General features: G+C 41.5%; 1 protein-coding gene across 1 annotated transcript in view; it reads left to right on the top strand.

Moving 5' to 3' along the window:
• LOC126263161 (pancreatic triacylglycerol lipase-like) overlaps positions 1–22,683 on the top strand; it is a 268,537-nt gene that overhangs the window by 211,231 nt on the left and 34,623 nt on the right. Inside the window, exon 10 of the mRNA XM_049960238.1 lies at positions 18,092–18,382. Within this exon, the coding sequence (XP_049816195.1) occupies positions 18,092–18,382 (291 nt within the window). The remainder of the gene's footprint in view (positions 1–18,091; positions 18,383–22,683) is intronic.

Genomic DNA, 22,683 nt, shown 5'->3' with positions numbered 1-22,683 from the left:
AGCGTGGTTGACCCCATGCTGGTGTACTGGGAAGCAGACGGAGAACTTGTATGCCTGTTGATAAATGTCCGTCGTCCCGTTTTCAGTGAAATATGAGAGAAAGCCATGCAAAGCTACGGTGGAGCAGTCAACAGAGGCCAAAATATGCGTGTTCGTGACTATAGCAACTTCACACTGAATTCACGGTCTGCAGAGTCTGAAGTAAATCAGGTGAAGAGCAACAGAACGTAATACGACGGCCTCTGATGGGAACATAGGACCAAGGGATTTGAAGTACTCTCCTGGGAGTCAGAATTCCGGAAAAATTGGTGTTTTCTGCAGACGCTAACCTTGATGTGTGGCCTGGGAGGAGCTAAATAGCAGAAGTTGAGAGGAAGGGAAATTTTGGGGGAATTTGTTCACTTCCCAGAGCAGGCATTGGTCGGCGCTGGGAAGCGACGCATAATTAACGCGACTTGCGCTGCAATTGGAGTAAGTGATTTTGCTGGAGGGGAAACCGAGGCAAAGAGCGAACTGGGAGAAGTCCCCGTAGAAGTCTTCCATTCCCAGTTTGCCTAGAGTGCGGATGTGGCGTTCTTTACTCAGCTTGCCTGACAAAGAGTGAGCATGTCTGCAATTTAGGACTTAGCAAATGGAACGATTGAGCTTGGAGATAGAAAGTTTTGTTTCAGCTATGTACTGAGTAAGATAGCTAGGAGTGAATAGACGAGTGCAGCCTTGCAGCACCATGAGGTCGGCCGACGTCCACACCGCTCCACCACGCTGAATTCGGCGATATTGCGCCCGCTCTGGCCACTGATTAATTTGTTGGATCACGTCGGCAAAGTTTCCACGAGGGTTTCATGGGCCGTGTATCGTAGAATTCTTCTCGCACTTCGCATTACGCCTAGGTCAGTCGATAGGAATTACTTTTGATTAATCGCGCTTTACTCCACACAAACGCAATTTATTACCACTGCCTGTTAGGAGAGTCATGTAATGTGATGATTGAAGGTCGTGAGTTAAAATAAATCTGTGCTAATCGACTGCATCTGTTTTCAATCAAGCAGTTGAAATCCCAAGTCACTTTCTTAATTAATATTATGTTCAACATTTGCATCTGGTGTTCAATAGCTGAATATAACGTCAATGTGCACCCCTTTTTAATTAAAAGGGATCAATTCTGAATCAATTAATGCAACACTGCCATCGCAGTTTCTTTGCGTTATCCGACATTGCGGCACTTTTGCACTCTCTGTTGATCTGTTAGTCAATTACCTGGGTTGAACACACACCAAAACCAGATAGGTGACGGGTGGGGTGTTACAAATTAAAACAAATAAAGAACATTTGTTACTGCTGGTAGAGAATAAAATGTTTTAATTTTAGTTGAGAAGGAATCTACTTAGATCTCAATTTTTGCCCGTTTTCCCTTCGTGGAGATTCTGCAAGGTCTGCAAGGAACTGAAAACAATGATCTGAAATTAGTGACTAATGATGTTGTGGTAAAACTATGCAAAAGTTGTGAAAAATGAGACATGTGAAGCTACTAACGAGATGGGAGGATTGATATGGTGTTCGTGCTTTAAATCTGAAGAATCAGTTTCGAAAGCATTGTCATATTAATGGAAAATGTAATTGCTGTTGACTGAGGTAGATTACAGAAAACCAACAGCTGTTGGAATGACTATTTAAGATATTTCTGCCATGCATCTTGTAGTTTGGCATTATGGATATACGTTGAAGAAATATGAGATAGAAATGTTAAGATGTGTTCACCAACACATATAAATGATTAAGTCCAACTATGAGCACATGGCGTTATCATAAGCAGCTTTTAGGCTACATGAGCTCTTACCCAGACCAAGGACAGCCACGGAGAAACCTCTAACATGCTCTGCTCGTTCCACTCTCAACTCTGTCACAAGACTATCACTGTAGTCATGTCAGGTCTTAACTTCTAAGGCACCACTGAAATTATTTATGTCACATTAGACAAACAAGATATATTGTATAATTCTTTTGCATCCCTTTAATATACATACTAAACTTATGCATAGTTGAAAATACATTTTAGATAAGTTTTTGATACTACAAATCGAAACCTAGTGATGCTCGCAACTTACTACGTCATCACCCTGCAGTACAACACCGGCCAACTAACATTCTTACAATGTTACCAAATTTTCTTATTAATAGACAAACAATAAAAGCTAATGGTGTCAATAATTTATGTAGAGGCTATTCTTTCGTGTAGCTGTCGAGAACTTCCTTTTTCGGTACTCCTTAACAGTTATATGATATTTTATTTATAACCAATTCCTCTTTTCTTGAAAAATATGTCACATTGGGGCATTCTGTACCTGTCGTCATTCTCTTTTAGAAGGCATGTTATTTTCTTATGAAAAGTGTGTGTAATTGTGAATAGTTTTAATCTAAACAATTAAAGTATACAAGGTGGATCACCTAAAACTTACACCACAAATATTGCAGAAACAGAAAGTGCTATTGATGAGTGGTTTTCATAAACTGGAGTGGTAGTAAGGGGTTCATATTATTAACCAGTCAACAGATTTGATAAGGTGTATTGTTATGGAAACATACACTTTTTGAAATGGAGCAGTGCCTACTGGTGTTAACAGACGAAATGTAGGGTTAAATCAGAATATCAGTTGTGTTTGTTACGTGAGTTCTTTAATAGCTATCGTATTTTGAGAAGTTTCCACACTGACTCCTGCTTGTGCCATTCTACCTACATAGCTGCTAGGTACAATGTTCTTATGTTTGCTTGCAGTGTGCTTGTGTGTTCCTTGAGTGTGGTGTGACTTGCTAATCAGTTAGCGTGTGACAGTCCAAACAGTATGTCAAGAGTGGCCAATAGGATTTACCAACGCAGAAAAAGCCGACGTGCTCATGATGCTGTATGGAGAGAACAGGAGGAATGTAATTTGTTCTTGATAATTTACACGTGAAGATATTCCAATAGACGTCAACCATATCGGCAGTTATTTACCAACCTCTTCAGACATTTATGTGAAAGTGGTAGTGTAACACCTAGATAACGCGACAGAAGGAAACAAGCGGTGACAGAAGAGAGGGAAATTAATGTTCTTACTACTATTGCAGTTACACACGTTAGCTTCCACGCAATTGCGTAAGAATGTGGCATGAGTCGCATTGTCCATCGAGATAGTTTCCATCCCTACGACACTTCATCAAGAGCTGCATGGAAACAATTAATGAGAATGGGCATTACGACAGGATGCTCCAAATGTATTATGAATCTTGTTTACTGAAGATGCCACATTTACGAATCATGGCCAAGTAGACTACCGAAATATGCACTATTATCCTGTTAATAATCCACGTTGCCCTCGACAGGTCGAACGTCAGCGTACATGGAGTATAAATGTGTGGTGTGGGATAGTGAACCATCAGCTCATGGGCCCTGAACGCGCACAAGTATCGCAACTTTCTAAAAGACCATATTCCGCAGATGCTGTTAGGCAGTCCTGTGCAAACTATGTAGAACCTGTGGTAGCAACATGATGGCTGTCAACCCCACAGTGCACAAAGTGCTACAGCATGTCATCACTAACTGTTTCCAGATTGTTCGACTCTACGCAGAGGATGTGTACGTTGGCTATTCCATTCCCCAGATTTGGTGCCCCCAGATTTGGCACCTGTAAACTTTTCGCTGTGGGGAAATCTGAAAAACGCTATCTACAAGAACATACCAACTACACGCAGTGATATGCAAGGACGTGTTACTGCAGCCTTCTCAGATATCTTTGCTGAAACCCTAGCAGGTGCGCAGCGCTCATTCCATATCAGGCATGAAGCATATATTTCTGCTGTCTTTTTGAACACAACCCGTGATGGTCAGTTGTCTCGCTACTGGTCAGAATTCCAGTAACTATTGTGTGCACCTGTGTTGCTCTTTAGTGTGTACTACCACAGGCATTGTACAAGTCTCAGTGTGGCAACTTCACAAAATACGATACCTTGTAAACGATTCATACAAGAATCCTGCAACAAACACCACCGGCATTATAGTTTACCATATTTTTCATTTTTTTAATGTCGATGGGTATTGCTCCCTTTAAAGAACTGTATGTTTGCACAAAAAATACGCTTTTTAACTATTATTACAATCTGTCGATTGACTACCAATCCATTCTGTGGAAACCACACTTCAATAGCACTTTCCACTTACGCAATATTTGCGGTTCAAGTTTTGGGTGATGGGTCAAATGGCTCTGAGCACTATGGGACTCAACTGCTGAGGTCATTAGTCCCCTAGAACTTAGAACTAGTTAAACCTAACTAACCTAAGGACATCACAAACGTCCATGCCCGAGGCAGGATTCGAACCTGCGACCGTAGCGGTCTTGCGGTTCCAGACTGCAGCGCCTTTAACCGCACGGCCACTTCGGCCGGCTGTTTTGGGTGATTCACCCTGTATATGCATTAATAACATCCCTTATATTGGTATTTCCGTGAGTAGTGAACACTTTATTGGACTCATCCTTTTATTGCAAGTTCAACAGTGTAATTATAATTGCTGTAGTTAGTCCGGAAATATTTTTACTGTTTTTGTGAACATTTTAAATATTCGCATATCGGGGGTAACATTCTCTCACCGTTTTGCTCGCGAGCTTAAGCACGCTGGGGGCTCTTAACGAGCTGCGAATTCCAGACTGCTGACTGCTACTACCCAAGCTCTCGTTACGGTTCGCTACCGAGCTCCCCTCTGCTTATTTCAGCCGTCCTTTGCAACGGCCAGAAAATGATTCAGATCCAATCTCACCGGCAGTAAACAATATGTACATGTGAAATGTTGCTTCTAACATTACAGGACTCCATCTGCTGGTTTTCCAGGCATAGACTCAGTTTAACAACGAATTTATCACAAGTAAAATCTCCTGGACAATCAAACACTAACAATTAAAAAGAACTTAATTTTCAGCCCAGTATATTTCTTGAAAGCGGGGCTCAAATACGAGAATAATTATTACAATGACTTCAATGTAACTAAACAGAATTAAAATCAACTTTGCCCAGCTCATTATAATGAAACTACAATAGTAATTACAATACATGGTCCTTGTCCACTGTGAGGAAAGAGTTGTAGGAATTATAGCTTCTGAAATTAGGCATAGAACATTAAGACGATTCTCAGTCTAATACAGATCACCCACATAACATACAGCTAAATACTGTTCTACAGCTACTTCCATCACCGACAAGTCAGTATGAAACACTCTACCAACTACCTTTATGACTACATAAGCAGATTCATTCCTCAGTACAATTTCCTGCATTATAAAACATATCACAGAGCGAAGTAACAAGATAACCTCTTTCGTAAAAATGGCATAAACCAAATCAATGACCTTCACAATGTAATAGAAGCAGCATCACCTTCTTTAGAATAAAACATACAAATGACTGACACTCATGATGGGTAATTAACAAAATTACAATGACTGTCACCTTTAGAGAACACATTCGCATGCTCAGTGTGCCGTCACTCAAGAACCGTAATATGTGGCACTATAACCATTCATTTTCTGTACGTAAAATTATTTGTTAATCAATACGCCCATTGTATCACTTGCATTGTGCACTGTAGCGTACACTGGATTATTTAACCACAAAAATGTGGACGTCGCTCACTATAGCACATAGGTAGTGTTCCCCATAGCGTGGCTGGAGCGGTGATAAGCAGTCAAGGCTGTTTTTAAGTTATGGCTTACTCTCTCCGCGAAAGAGGGTTTGGGTGACACATTACAGTAAAAGAATGCCTGATTCCCAAGCCTACACCAACTCCTTGAAGGTTTTGGAGGCAAATACCACGGCATGATCATAAAGTAAGACTCGGCAAGGACCAAAGGTATCGAAAACTCTCTTCCAACCAGTACATCACAAATTGTGTGGTCGACGATCTAATAGGAAACAACCAAGAAAACCTTGAAAAGGTATCCACACATAGGCAGAGCGACTTGTGTTCCTCCTGTTATCTGGGAAACTGATCCGCAAAATCGACATAAAACTTCTCCATCTGACGTTCTACAGGTTAAGAAGCCAATATATAATGTTTAATATCCCTTGTCAACTTGCTAATAGAACAGGTTTTGCACTTTCAGAACACAGTCCTAATATTTCCATCCACACTCTTCCATGTGATCTCTTTGTGTATTATGGTATATGTTTTGAAAATCGCCCTGTCACTGGAAATTGGTGAAAATAGGCAAGTAAGATAGGTACAACTCGCGGAGGTACCACTGTCCTGGGCTGAGTACTACGCCAAGTATTTCAAACAGGATACCATTCCTTACAGAATCACTTCTCCTCTTTCTGTTCACTTGCTCTCAAAGACTCATCCTCTTCCTAATCCTTGGCAGTTATATTAAAAAAGCAGTAATTCCCCCAAAATATGACCCACTCCCTGTATTTTACTACCCTGACCTGTTCGCCAGTGAAGCATGTGGCTCAAGCCGTCTGCAAGGACATGCTCGATCCCATTTCTTTCTGGGTACTTTTGAAGTAATACAGGTGTATTCTCTCATGGCCTTGCTACATTCAAGATCAGTTCTGATTTCCCCTCAGTGACGCAACATGCTATAAAAACGACATGTGAGGGAGCCAAACCCTCATCATTTTAGGTTTGCCTGTGCATTCTATCTTTCTAAAGGTTTGAATACTTTCCTCAAGTCTTCCATATGCTCCTGCCAATTTTTACTGAAAATCACATCGTCCACATAATGGTAGAACATGAATTTGAACTTGATTTCAGAAACAACGTATCAAAGAGCATCAGTAACAACCTTGTGCCAATGGCGACTTCAAAAGACAGGGTATTAAACTGAAACAAACTATAGTTGATGGCAAATGTGGCACGTTTTGATTCTTCATCCAATGGAATTGGTTCAAAATGGTTCAAATGGCTCTGAGCACTATGGGACTTAACATCTCAGGTCACCCCGGCCGGGAGGAATTGGTAGTATGTCTCGTAGAACCAATGAGGTAAAAAAAAAGGCATCTGTTAACCATCCAAAACCGGTATGCAAGTCCGGCAACGGACTGATGCAGTGGACTACCTAGTTATTAAGTTCTCACTAATCAACTATGGGTTTCAATTTTCCAGGCAGTTTAGGCACAATAAATACGGGAGATTAATAAGGTGGTGCAGAATGGCAAATAACTCCTTGTTGCAATATCTTCCTTATATTAGACATTTCAATTCGTTCACTCATGTTGGCAACAGATAATATGCCAATCTCCTCACTTCCTCATTGGCACAGTATAGTTAATTCGACCTATTGCTTAATAAACAATTAAGCAACCATGTTCTGTTACTAACTGTAGCATAGGATTTGGATGGAGTGGGGCTCAGACTGGGTGTTGTGCAGATGTCAGATAAATTTAAAACTTATTTTATTGAACATAAAATCTTCTTTACATTAGAACTTAATTTGAAGCCCAGTACCGTTCCTGAAAGCAGAACTCAACCGAGAAGGAAACAATTAAAATTTCTTCAAAAAACTGAAAAAAATCAGTGAAACAAAATTAAGATAATTTTTGCCACAGTACACAGAATTGGGCAACAACAATAATAATTACAGTATATGGTCCTTGGCCATGGACAGCAAAAACAAAAATTATAACTTCTGTAACTAACCATAGGACCCTAAGACCGCTCTTAGACTTAATTAAAGTCACCATACAGCACACAGCACAACATCGGTCTATGACCACTTGCGTCACCAACTAGTCACTACGACAAACTGCTACCAACTACATACATGACTGCCTATGCATGTATAACAGTACAATCTTCTGTACCTTAAAACATATAGATATAACTTTCTACGTACGAATTAGCCACACTTATAGCATAACAAAAACAAAAATCGCTTTCTTTACAACAAAAAATACCAATTAATGACACTCACAATGTGTAATTAACAAAATCCAAATGGATATTGCCTTTAGAAAACAATTTTGCATGCCTAGAGGATCGTCACACAACAACTGTAACGTGTCACACTGTGACCATTGTCTTTCCATACGTTATATTACTTGTTAACATACACACACATTGCACTGTACACTATATTAATAAACTTAACCACGAAGATTCAGCTGTCGGCTACTAAATCACCTAGCTAGTGCTCCTCTCGAGATGCAGAAGCACCTTTCTCCCTCCCCAATGGGATCTCTGTCTCCTGGCCCCAGGAAACGGCACCACCACTCCACTGACTTTTTGTATTCACACAGCAGCTCACGGTGAAAGTTCCTGCAGACAGCTCCTGTGTGTACCAGCTTGGAAAAAACTTCCCATTCTTGGTTGCAGAGCAATTTACTTCCCTTTGTCTGCCACCGCTCCACCTCAGCCCCAGTAACGCGCGTGTCATCACGTGTGTGCTCAGCCCACTCTCTCACAGCACCAGTGCGACACAGTGCCAAGGGTGACTCTCCAGCTGTATGCCAGACAAACAGGTTGCTCGATGCACATGCTGCTTGTCCAAACGACGATAACTAATTCCACACTGAAACACAAATCACTGTCCTCAAAAAGTTGGTTACAAAATTTAACAGACACTGCAACATTTGTGATATATCATGGAAGCACACAACAGTAGAACACTTCAATTATAATGGCTTAACACACAAAACTGATCAGATTTTGTGCAAGTATCGCCGGCCTGTGAAGAAGTATTGGAAGACCTGTTGACCGGAATGAACAGTCTAGTGAGTGCAAAATGTGGATTGAGAGTAAACCAAAGGAAGATGAAACTAGTGAGAAGCAGCAGAAATGAGATTAGCGATAAACTCAAATTGTGCCCAAAGAGCAGATGAAATTAAGAATGTAAGCAAAATAAAATATTGTTAGAGCTGCCGGTTGTTTGTAACTTCCTGCCACAATATTTCGGCCCAGAGTCTTCTGACCATCTTCAGGTTATACTGGAGAAAACGCATTGAGCTCTGGTATTTAAGGTCCCGCCGGCACATGCGTGGTGAATCCACTTGGCGCTGCGCGTGCGCCACTTGAGCGCGTTCGATTCTGCTGCGCCGCGCGGTCTCCGTGGTGAAAACTCGCCGCATCGATATCAATTCGATTGTCTTCCCGCGGTTCCATCACAGAACTACGCCGGCTACGGAGGACACGAAGTTTTTTAACGACTGGATTCCATGGCAAATTCAACTGAAAACCGGTGTCTCGATTAATAAGTGACTCATTTTCAGGCAGTCGTATTTCCACGGATTCATTAATAATAGAAGTCCAAACATTAGACGTATGGGCCACAACTTTAGTCTCACTGTAATTCATGACATGACCAGTGGAAATACAATGTTCCGCGATGGCAGACATACAAGGCTGAAGAAGGCGAATATGCCGCTGATGTTTTACAATGCGACCCTGCTCAGTACGCGTCGTTTTCCCTATGTAAGATTTGCAGCATTCACACGGATTCCTGTAAACGCCTGCCTGGTGCAGCTCTAGGTCGTCTTTAATAGATCCCAACAGCGACGAAATTTTTGCAGGAAGGCGAAAGATTGCTTTACTTTATGTTTTCTTAGTATTCTGCCTATCTGTGCTGAAACAAATATATGGTAAATAGGCAGTCGTTTTAAAGGCCTCTTCCTCTTATTTGCTCCGTCGTTTACAGGTTTGCTCTTTCCACTTGCTGGAATGAATACTCATTATTCAGAAATACAGTCTGCAGGTGCTCCAGTTCAGTTTGCAAACTATCGGTGTCAGAGATGACGTGGGCTCGGTGAATCAATGTCTTCAAAACACCCATAGTTTGTGCCGGATGGTGGCAACTAGCGGCTTGCAAGTAAAGGTCTGTGTGACTGGGCTTTGTATATACTGAATGACCAAGTATGCCATCGCTCTGACGTCCAACCAAAACGTCTAAAAACGGCAGGCTACCCTCCTTCTCCAACTCCATAGTAAATTTTATGTTTTCGTGTATGGAGTTCAGATGTTGTAGGAACTCTCGCAGACGATCCAAACCATGAGGCCAAACTACAAAATTATCATCAACATATCGCCAAAATACTGTTGATTTAAAAGTGGCTGAGGCGTGTGTTGGCACCTCAAAATCTTCCATAAAAAGATTGGCCACCAGGGGAGACATAGGACTGCCCATGGCAACACCGTCTGATTGCTCATAAAACTCGTTGTTAAATAAAAAATGTATGTAGTGAGTCCACAAGAGGTACTTTTGTAAAAAGCGAAACTGCATCAAAACTGACCAACAAGTCGTAATTCTGCAGCTGCAATACCTTAAGTCTGCCGATGAAATCACTAGAATTCTTTACGTGATGTGAACACTTTCCTACCACTGGTTTGAGCGAAGACTATGTTAAGTCGTAGGCGGCTGCTCCATTATTACTCACAAATGGACGTAATGGCACGTTATCCTTGTGGATCTTTGGCAATCCACATAGCCTAGGTGCAACTGAACTATTGGATTTCAGTTTCTTAATTACCTCCTTAGGTAAGGAAACTGTTAGTCAGAACTTCTGCTGTTTTACTCAACACTCGGATAGTAGGATCCTTATCGATTTTGCGATATGTTGAGTCGCTTAATAAAACATTAATCTTATTAATATAGTCCTCCTGTAGCATTAAAACAGTAGCGTTACCGTTGTCAGATTTAAGTACCACTGTATCCGGGTCTGCTTGCAAGTTCCGGAGGGCTGCCTTTTCCATAGACGAGACGTTGTTCTTCGGCGGTGTAGCTCTTGTCAACACACGACAAGACTCCGGCGCACTTCCTCAGCTTCATCTGTAGCAAGACGGCACACAGCTTCTTCGATGGAACTGACGAAGTCCAGTAGTGGTGGTGAAACAGGTGTGGGAGCAAAATTGAGAGGTCTTGCTAACACAGACGTAGTCGCATCATCTATAGGTTTCCCCGTCAAATTGATAACGGATCGTCGAGTAGGAACTTCCTCCAGCATCTACTGGCCTCGTCGTAGCCTTGTCGTGGCTCCAGTTTGCTTTGGCCCATGTCACACCATCCACCCAGTCCCAAGACAACGTAGACAGTCTTGCTACCGATTCTAAATACCAGAGCTCAGTGTGTTTTCGCCTCAGGGATTTTCTCTGCCTCGTGATGACTGGGTGTTGTGTGATGTCCTTAGGTTAATTAGATTTAAGTAGTTCTAAGTTCTAGGGGACTGATGACCATAGATAATAAGTCCCATAGTGCTCAGAGCCATTTGAACCATTTTTTTGTGTTTTCGCCAGTATCGCCTGAAGATGGCCAAAAGACTCTGCGCCGAAATATTGTGGCAGGAAGTTACAAACATCCGGCAGTTCTCCCGAAATTTTGTGGTACAATATGTACGCAGGGGCAGTTTTAAATCGCACATCAAAATAAAACATGACAGAGGATGCAAATAGGACATAAAAAAAGTAGATTAACATGGGCAAAGAGAGCATTTCTGGCCAAAAGGATTCTGCTAATATGAAACATCTACCTTAATTTGAAGCAGAAATTTCTGGGAATATACCTTAGGAGAACAGAATTATATGGTAGTGAATCATGGGCCACGAGAAAAAGAGAATAGAAGAGAATCGAAGTGTCTGAGATGTAGTGTTAGAGAAGTTAGGTGGACTGATTAGGTAAAGAAGAAGGAGGTTTTCCTGCATAAATGTTGAAGTAGGGAAAACGAAAGGACAGGCTGATAGGACTTGAGTTAAAATGCCAGGTAATAACTTCCATGGCCCTAGAGGAAACTATAGAAGGTAAAAACATTTCACTTCATCACAAGGCAACACTATAGATAAATACTTTCAGAAAAGACTTCCTAACACTTAAATATATGTTATGTGTTAACAGATCCCACTTTTTCGGAAACGCTTTTCTTGCTATTTCCAGTTTGCATTTTATATCCTTTCTACATTGACCATTTTTAATTGTTTTTCTGCTCAAACAGCTAAACTAATCTACATTTAATATTTAATTTCCTAATCTAGTTCCTCAGCATTGTGTGGTTTAATTCGACTAGATTCCACTACCCTTCTTGTACTTTTGTTGATGTTCCTCTTACATCTCTTTTCATGAGACTAGCCATTTGATTTGATTACTTCCATGGGCACTTATTTGTTTTTTGATTTTTTTTTTAACCTGGCGAGATAAAAGCGATCAGGCCATCTCTTTCACCTGCACATGCATTCTACAAATTTTGCTCTACATATTGTACTATAGGCATGTTTTACTAAATTTAAAAATTAAAACTGCCATCTCTGACATATTCAGAATGTCATCAACAGACTTTCCATTTGTTAATTTATTCACCATATCTTCAAATCGCTTTTCAAACTTTTCCTTAGTTTTCTTTACTGCCTTCTCAATGTTCAGATTTGATAACATTGGAGACATCCTGTCACACTCCATTCTTAACTATTGCTTCCATTCCATGCCCTTCAACTCTAACAGCTGCAGTATGGTTTATACAGAAATTGTTACTAACTTCCACTCCCTCATTTCATCACTACTGCCATCAAAATTTTAAAGTGTGTAGTCCAATCAACATTGTCAAAAGTTTCTGTAAATCTGTAAAACATTTCTTCTAAGATAATATATAGGGTGGATATATCCTCACGTGCTCCTACAATTCTCCATAACTCAGTCTTCTAACAGTTTTAAATTCTTCTGCAGATAATTTGTGTCCGTTTATTCAAAACGTATGATACAGTAGCATTCATACTTGTCAGCACCTGCCTGCTTTGCAAATAGAATTATTCAGTTCTTTTTGAAGTCTGAGGGTATTTCCCTTGTCTCACATATCTTGCACACCAAGTGAAAAAGTTTCTTCTCGACTGGCTCTCCCACGGATCTCAATATTTCTGAGAGAATGTCATCTGCTTCAGGGGGCTTTGTTTTCATTTGAATCTTTCAGTGCTCTCTCAAATTCTTCTCATCGTATTACATCTCCCATCTAAACTCTGTTTACTTCCTCTTTTATCCATAATATTATCCTCGTGTCTGTTTCCTTTATACAGACCATCTATATAGGTACATACCGAGTGATCAAAAAGTCAATATAAATTTCAAAACTTAATAAACCACACGGAGTAATGTAGATAGAGAGGTAAAATTGACACACATGCTTGGAATGACATGGGGTTTTATTAGAACCAAAAAAAGAAAGGTCACAAAATGTCCGACAGAGGGCGCTGGACACCAAAACGTCAGTGACTGCGCATGACAATCGTGTATAAAAGGAGCTGTAATGAGAGAGAGAATCAGATGCGCCAGCAGTCGCAGCATGTTGACATTACCTGGAAAGGCGCTTTTAGTGAGATGTATTATCAGAATGGGGAATGTGCTAGTTCAGCGTTACGATCCTATCGCCAGAGGAAGGGGATTCGAATGGGTAAAGGTCCGTTGACAAATTCAGCTGCGGCGAAAATGATTTCGAAGTTCGAAGCCACGGGTTGTTTAGACGATAGACCCCGTAGTGGCCGACCGAGCACAAGGCGTAATGCTGCTGAGACAGTTCAGGAAGAAATGGAGACTGTAGCGGGTTCGTCTATGCACGGGGAAGTCAGTGCTCGGGCAGTCGCACATCACACCGGCATTCCATACACTACTGTTTGGTTGCCACTGAGGCGTATCATCCGATGCTATCCGTACAAAATCCATCGGCATCATGAACTGTTACCTGGCGATTTAGTGAAGCGAAGGGTATTTGCGGTGTGGGCGTTTCAAAAGATGGCGGTAGATGACGATTGGCCGAGTAACGTGTTGTGGACCGACGAAGCCCTTTTCACGCTCCGAGGGTCTGTCAACTCCCACAACTGCAGAACGTGGGCTACCGAAAATCCTAGAACTGTCGTGGAAATTCAATTGCACGACGAGAAAGTCACGGTGTGGGTTGGATTTACCACATCTAGCGTTATCGGGCCTTTTTTCTTCGAGGAAATGCGTGATTCTGGTTTTGTAACTGCTACCGTGACGGGTGAGAGGTACGCTGATATGTTACAGAATCGCATCATCCCCAACCTGGCTGATAAATACCTGCTGGAACGTACGATGTTTATGCAGGTTGGCGCTCCACTCCATCTTGCTAGACGCGTGAAAGATCTCTTGCGCGCGTCGTGTGGTGATGACTGTGTGCTCAGCCGCCACTTTCGTCATGCTTGGCCTCCCAGGTCCCCAGACCTCAGTCCGTGCGATTATTAGCTTTGGGGTTATCTGAAGTCGCAAGTGTATCGTGATCGACCGACATCTGTAGGGATGCTGAAAGACAACATCCGACGCCAATGCCTCCCCATAACTCTGGACATGCTTTACAATGCTGTTCACTACATTATTCCTCGACTACAGCTATTGTTGAGGAATGATGGTGGACATATTGAGCATTTCCTGTAAAGAACATCATCTTTGCTTTGTCTTACTGATAGGTCTCTGTTGGATTCCTTTCATGTTAATCTGTTGAATCTGTTGTCATTTACGGCATAAATTCCTCTTCGAAATTTACTGTGGTGTTTCTGACTCTGTCTGAGAGGAGACTGAGCAGTGGAACACGTTACTTTTACATATAAACAAGAACGATATGTCAGACTACTACACTTTAAAACACAGTTTATATGTAATTCATGTCACACAGACTCATACGGAACCTACATCAGCTTTCTTTTATATACTGTATATGATAAGATACTGTCATCCCCCTTCCCTTCTGTGTGAAAGGATGAATGAGCAAATATATTTCTAGTTGCATGCTTGATGGTAGCAGACAAGCGTGTCTGCTAGAGATAGTAGGACCAACGTCGGAACAGGTAGCTACGCTTTCTAAAAGCAAAGAGGTTCCTATTCTTGGTATGGTCCTGTCCGCCCCTTGTCAATTGGTATAGGAATCTGCCTCTCTGGTCACTTCCGTTTGTATCTGTGAGGTACCCTCGGTAGATGCCCAGGCCAGTCTGTCTGAAGTGGTAAGATCTCCGGCTAAGCGCGTCTCTGCTAAGTCCGTAGGACACTGGATTTCTTAAGTTCAGCCTAACTGAAAATTTAATCACCTTCATTTCAGGTTTAGATCTAAAATATCTAATGTTATCTTAAATTGCAACGCAGTGTAATTCTAGTGTGAAGTTCAGAATATCTTCTAGTAGTTGCTTTGTCACTACTTTGTGAATAAAGTGGAACCACGCGTTGATGATCCTCAACTCTAACTAAGATCATCAATCTTAAATGCGAATGTGCGTGAGATTATAACGTCTCGTCTTGACAATATTTTTCAATATAGCAACTTTTCTTTATGTTCAAACCACGTGGGGTGTACTTTGTGAGACCAGTACCACGTGCTTATATAATTGTTTGACCCATCAAGTTAATAGTATGACGACAGTAACCAGTTCGAGGTTTTTCTTTTGTAAATTGCGTTTTGATGTAATTTATTTTAATTATCAAAATTATTGTGGAGTTACACTCCTTGTGTAAACCAAGTTGACCACGTGAAGCATGTGGTGTAATCATCAAAGTAGCCCTCAGCTATTTATTTCGAGAAGATTTCACAGACAATTAGTATGAATTTAGTATACCAGTGTGTGGTAATTTCATGACGGACAGGATTGCGCTACGACCTTAATTTCTTTGGGTGAAAATTGAATTGGTTGGTTGTGGTTAATTTCCTCTTGCAAATGTTTCAACGCTCTTCGTGTGTTATTTTATGAATGCAGTGTTGTATGCAGTCTTCCAATCTTGGCTCCATATTTGATGTGTTCCGTAAGATTACAAACTCACATTTTCACAATCCTAAATAAGGCACCAGTTTAGTTATGAATCAAGTTTAATATGCTGAAATTTTAACGGAACAATGATCAATGTTAAAATAAATGTCCAAATATAAACTGATTTATTTCTTTTTATTTAAATTCTCTTTATATATATATATATATATATATATATATATATATATATATATATATATATATATATATATATATCCGGTTGTCGTAAGATGACTATTAAAAGATTATAATTAATGTTAGTCTGGTTGGGAATTTGGTAAGCCAGACTGGATACCTGCTGAAACAGTTGCTCAGTATGCAAGGTTAACTTCCCCAGAGAGCTCACAGCTTTTAACCCGCTTTTATTGTCTTGAATATCAGCACCGCTTTCAGAACAACTTAATGCATCAACATTACATTACTTTGTTATGCTAATTATTGCTATTCTGGTCAGATGAAGCGCCATCTGTTGGACATTTTGTGAACTTTTGTATTTTTTTTTTTTTTTGGTTCTAATAAAACCCCATGTCATTCCAAGCATTTGTGTCAATTTGTACCTCTCTGTCTACATTGATCCGTGATTTATTCAGTTTTCAAATTTATACTGACTTTTTGATCACCCGGTATATATATATATATATATATATATATATATATATATATATATATATATATATATATATATATATTCCTGGAAATGGAAAAAAGAACACATTGACACCGGTGTGTCAGACCCACCATACTTGCTCCGGACACTGCGAGAGGGCTGTACAAGCAATGATGACACGCACGGCACAGCGGACACACCAGGAACCGCGGTGTTGGCCGTCGAATGGCGCTAGCTGCGCAGCATTTGTGCACCGCCGCCGTCAGTGTCAGCCAGTTTGCCGTGGCATACGGAGCTCCATCGCAGTCTTTAACACTGGTAGCATGCCGCGACAGCGTGGACGTGAACCGTATGTGCAGTTGACGGACTTTGAGCGAGGGCGTATAGTGGGCATGCGGGAGGCCGGGTGGACGTACCGCCGAATTGCTCAACACGTGGGGCGTGAGGTCTCCACAGTACATCGATGTTGTCGCCAGTGGTCGGCGGAAGGTGCACGTGCCCGTCGACCTGGGACCGGACCGCAGCGACGCACGGATGCACGCCAAGACCGTAGGATCCTACGCAGTGCCGTAGGGGACCGCACCGCCACTTCCCAGCAAATTAGGGACACTGTTGCTCCTGGGGTATCGGCGAGGACCATTCGCAACCGTCTCCATGAAGCTGGGCTACGGTCCCGCACACCGTTAGGCCGTCTTCCGCTCACGCCCCAACATCGTGCAGCCCGCCTCCAGTGGTGTCGCGACAGGCGTGAATGGAGGGACGAATGGAGACGTGTCGTCTTCAGCGATGAGAGTCGCTTCTGCCTTGGTGCCAATGATGGTCGTATGCGTGTTTGGCGCCGTGCAGGTGAGCGCCACAATCAGGACTGCATACGACCGAGGCACACAGGGCCAACACCCGGCATCATGGTGTGGGGAGCGATCTCCTACACTGGCCGTACACCACTGTTGATCGTCGAGGGGACACTGAATAGTGCACGGTACATCCAAACCGTCATCGAACCCATCGTTCTACCATTCCTAGACCGGCAAGGGAACTTGCTGTTCCAACAGGACAATGCACGTCCGCATGTATCCCGTGCCACCCAACGTGCTCTAGAAGGTGTAAGTCAACTACCCTGGCCAGCAAGATCTCCGGATCTGTCCCCCATTGAGCATGTTTGGGACTAGATGAAGCGTCGTCTCACGCGGTCTGCACGTCCAGCACGAACGCTGGTCCAACTGAGGAGCCAGGTGGAAATGGCATGGCAAGCCGTTCCACAGGACTACATCCAGCATCTCTACGATCGTCTCCATGGGAGAATAGCAGCCTGCATTGCTGCGAAAGGTGGATATACACTGTACTAGTGCCGACATTGTGCATGCTCTGTTGCCTGTGTCTATGTGCCTGTGGTTCTGTCAGTGTGATCATGTGATGTATCTGACCCCAGGAATGTGTCAATAAAGTTTCCCCTTCCTGGGACAATGAATTCACGGTGTTCTTATTTCAATTTCCAGGAGTGTATATATATATATATGTGTGTGTGTGTGTGTGTGCGCGCGCGCGTTGCATTACTTATTGAACGTCTCTCGTGGTTTAAAGTGGCTATAGGTTGCAGTAGAAGAAGGTACTTGCGTAGTATATTGTGGAGAACATCACCAGATACACCAGTGTCCGGAGTGAAGATTGCTCGTAGAATGACTACAGTGTAATCGCGCCTGCAGTGAAGACGGAAATGCAGCAGCTGTGGCTGTGTGGTGCTGCAGCCTGACGGGCCCTCTGCCCCTGGTGGGCATCCGCCTGCCGAACCCGCTGCGGCGCGTGGCGGTGGCGACGGCGGCGGCGACGACGGGCCCGCGAGAGGTGCCGCCGCGCCAGCCGCTGCTGCTGGTCGCCTGGGCGCGCAACTTCACGGGGCAGCGCGTGCTGTCGGCGGCGCTGCGATGGGAGAGCGTCGACCGGTCGCCGCTGCGCCGCCTCATCCCCTGCTTCTTTCGCTGCGCAGACCCGCTGTCCGTGGCGCGCATCGTGGTGCGCACCTTCCCGCACCCCCTGCGGTGAGTAACGGCCGGAGTCCGGCGCCCCAGCCACCCGTTCGTTCTTCACGTGGTTCTTTCTTCATAATAACAGAAGCACAATCGTTAGTTTTACTTTACAATGCTGTTTTCGTCTGTGACGCGTTACCTTCCTCAAATGTATAAACAAATTACATTCAACAGCCTAGATCGCATAAATATTTTTTCAAGACAACCGGTATCGACGGACTTTGCTTTCGTCTTGTTGTCTGTAACAGTGTGTATACGCACGGAATATGTCTCACAACATGAGTTAAGACCTGATATTTGAGATAAAAGTTTTGGTTTGGCGTTACAAAAACGGAAGTGGAACTGCACATTTACGTACCTTAAAATATTTTTGGTTATGAAACGTGTTTATTTTACGTTGGACCTCACGTCAAGTTGTCATGATGTGGATAAAAATCAGCACATCATAAAAGGTTTGTGATACCTGGTGTAAATGGCCATTCACAGATCCTTGATAGATAAAAAAAAAAGTACACAGGAGCACATCTGTTTACATAAGCTGTATATGTCTTAAATACTGAAAATCTACTTTAAACGGCGAATAAGGTAGAACTGACAGATAATATTGAAAAGATAACAGATGGCTGGCGCTGAGCACTATGGGACTTAACTTCTGAGGTCATCAGTCTCCTAGAACTTAGAACTACTTAAACCTAACTAACCTAAGGATATCACGCACATCCATGCCCGAGGCAGGATTCGAACCTGCGACCGTAGTGGTCGCGCGGTTACAGACTGTAGGGCCTAGAACCGCTCGGCCACTCCGGCCGGCTGTATAGCATGTTACAGCCACTAGATGGCTCTTATGTCGGTACCATGTAATAGACAATAAATAATTCTCTTTTCACACTTAAAATTAACAAGGCTAGTGAGTGGCCCTTAAGAATAGTAACGATTACAAAACTATAGTTTACTTACAATTCAAACATATTTTTAAATCTCACAAATACGGTTTTGTAATTGACAGTATTCTGCAACGTCACTCACAAACGTAGTTCATTTTAAATGTAAAAATAGAATTATTTACGATCTGCTACATGGTAGCGATGTAAAGAGCCATCTAGTGGTTGTAACACTCTACACAAATGTTTTCTTTGCAATACTATGTGTCAATTGTACCTTATACGCCTTTTAAAGTAGATTTTCAATGTTTAAAATATGTCCAGCTTGTGTAAACAGATGTGCTACTGCGTACTGTGTTTTTGTGATGTAACAAGCATCTTTGAGCTGTTTATATATAGATAAGGCCATTTGCACAAGGTGCTTTATGTTTTAAAATATTTTAGCTATGATATACATTTTATAATGTGCTGATTTTTATTCACAAGATAACTTCACGTGAGGTCCAACATAAATTGAAGACGTTTCGTAAGAAAAAGATTTTTAACTTATGTGATGTACAGTTTCACTTACGTTTTTTTGTAATGCCAAACTAAAACTTTTATCTCAAATATTAGGTCTTAACTCATGATATGTACTCAATGTATATGGAATTTGTTACAAACCTGAAGCTGACAGCAAAGACTGTCGATACTGGTTGTCTCAAATAGAGAAATATTTATACTATCTAGGGTGTTGAATCTTTTTAGCAAATAGAACAGATCGCCTCTTCGATCTTATCAAAATGAGAAGATTCATTCACAAATTAAGAAATGATTTTAAATTTGATTTTAAAACTTGCTTAGCTATCTGGCAGACATTTTATGTTTCTGAGCAAATGGTTAAAAATGTTTGTTACTGCTTATTGAACTCCTCTCTGAGACAATGACAGCTTTAAAAATGGGTAACAGAGATCATTTTTCTCTCTAGTGTAGTAGGATGTACATCATTGATTTTCTCAAATTGTGATGGATTATTTGTGACGAATTTCATTGGCGAAAATATGTATTGTGACGACGCAGTTAAAAAGCCTAGCTTCTTGAAGAAGTACCTGCATGACGTCCCTGGCAGATCACCACATGTTACTCTTACTGCTCACTCTTGTGTGATCAATACTCTCTTTCTAAGTGACGAGTTACCCCAGAAAATTATTCTTAGGACATTTTTGTGAAGTATGCAAAATATATCAGAAAGTTGATATGTTTCTTTACAAGATTAGCAATTATGTGAAGAGCAAAAGTAGGCAAACTTAATCGTTTGAGAAGCTCAGTAATATGCTTCTCCAGATCAAGTTTTCATCAATATGTACACCAAAAAATGTGGAGCATTCTACTCTACTTACAGACTCCTGCTCACGTGCTACATTAATTGTTAGTGTGTCCTATTTATTGTACAGAACTGAATGTCCTGTTTTGTAAAAAAATTTAGGTAGATTCAATTTTCAGACAAACACTCAATAATTCTTTCGAATATATCATTCACTAACTCTTCTGCTGCTTTCTCTTTAATAGGATTTATTATAACACTAGTATAAAGTAGAAGTACCAGTTTCGATCTTGTGGGACTCTTTCTTTTACCACAGTCTCTAATATTCATTACCTTTCTGACATTGTAAAAGTAAAATTTAGGACAGTACCACTGTTGAAGCATAACAACCCTAACAACATGGAGGTGCAAGCACTGTCGCACCAGCTAACGTAATGTGTAAAGAGCCTTATTTACAAACATAGAAGGTAACAGTGTGTTACAAATGACGCCATTTGGTAATGAAACTGTAAGGTGATATTATTCTACATTAACGCACATCTGGGATGTATATGCTAATGATTGCCTAACACACTCAAAACAACCAGATGTTTCATGAATGAAGATGCCCCCATTATCCATCGAACACCTAGCTGATTTGAGCATAATGATGCTGGCTGTGCATTAATGTAAATGGGTGGGTGACATTTTCAGGAACAGCTAACAGTATTCATCTCGTGGCAATTTCAGCCCCATCTCTAGTGTCAAAATTTCGAGAAACCCTAGTGGAGAAACGGTGTTGCTGTGACATTTTTGTCAAATAAGACAAGCGTTTCTTTTTATCTCCCCCGTACACTCTAATTTTTTTTACATAGGTTTCTTACATTCTGTAAATGAGAGTAATAGATACAATGACATAGTAGAAAGGTTGTATAAAATATTGGCCATCAGTACTGCTAATGAGTTGCTTTGTATATCGACCTCAAGCTTGTTTGATACAGTCTCCCATTCCCCTCTCAGAGCATTGCAGGCAAGCGACGATTTATGTAGACTTCATTTGGCTGTATATCATGCGAGAGAGGGCAAATAGACTTTGCATAGCCTGCGAGAAGTTGCCGAAGATGACCGATGCTACCTTGCCAAAAGACACAGCAGCATACTTTGAGCATATGGTCACACGGCGCTCACGCACCAGCTGCCTCTCGCGCGTAGTTGCAAAATCACAGAATGCACAGGTGTAGTGCATGTTGCTAACGTGCGGATGGTGTGGTCCACCAGTTACACTTAATGCATTGCAGTAGTTGCAGTTGCTTGTGGGCCTTACAACAGGTGTCGATCTATAGCCTGAACTACAAACTTTGGTTCACTTACCACACTGACAATGAGACAGCTAATGGTTGTCCCCAGCATTTCGCTATGTGTTACTGAAGTTTACAGGTCACTTTCCTAATACCTATCATCCGTCTGACTGTGGACAAATCGTGGTGCAGCCACAATATCCTCTTCGTTTCGTCAGAACTGTTTGAGTCTATATCACCAAAGATCCGCCTTGTACTTGTATCTAGTCCTGCGCCTACAATTTTTTTCCTTTTAGCACTTCCTCAGTTCATTACGTATTTTGTTAGACTTTTTTCCTTGTTTACTACTTAAAGCAAATCTTCGTTCCCTAGGTGATCAATCAATTACTTTTTCAAAAAGCTTAATCACATTTATGCAGTATTTGTCCCATTTTTCTACCTTTTGACTCAAACACAGCTATTCTCCAAACATACCTCTTCACGAATTTTTTTCTTCACAAGGTTTATATTTTGGATGCTAGTAGCTGTTTCTTAGTCGCTGTTCCTTTTTAAGAAAGGTCCTTTGTCTTTTTGAATTTTTACTACTGTTGTATTTCTTAGATCGTCCTACTTAATCTATTCTACTCCAAATGTGGAAAAATTCGTCTATCTCCTCAAGAAACTCTTGCAAAAATTTAACATTTAGCAATCCAGCATGTTAAACTTGTTGCACTGTTTAATTTGTTTCTATTTATTTTTATTTGTGTGCATATTGCAGCTATCAGCACATGTTCCATTTCATTAAGTACTCAATTTCATTCCTGCCCACTTATAATGACTACTGACACGTCATTCAACAAATCGTATGTTATT

The sequence above is a fragment of the Schistocerca nitens genome, chromosome 1 (assembly GCF_023898315.1).
Source record: "Schistocerca nitens isolate TAMUIC-IGC-003100 chromosome 1, iqSchNite1.1, whole genome shotgun sequence".
Taxonomy (NCBI): domain Eukaryota; kingdom Metazoa; phylum Arthropoda; class Insecta; order Orthoptera; family Acrididae; genus Schistocerca; species Schistocerca nitens.
Note: the sequence above shows the minus strand (reverse complement) of the source record. Positions and strands in the feature narration are given on the sequence as shown.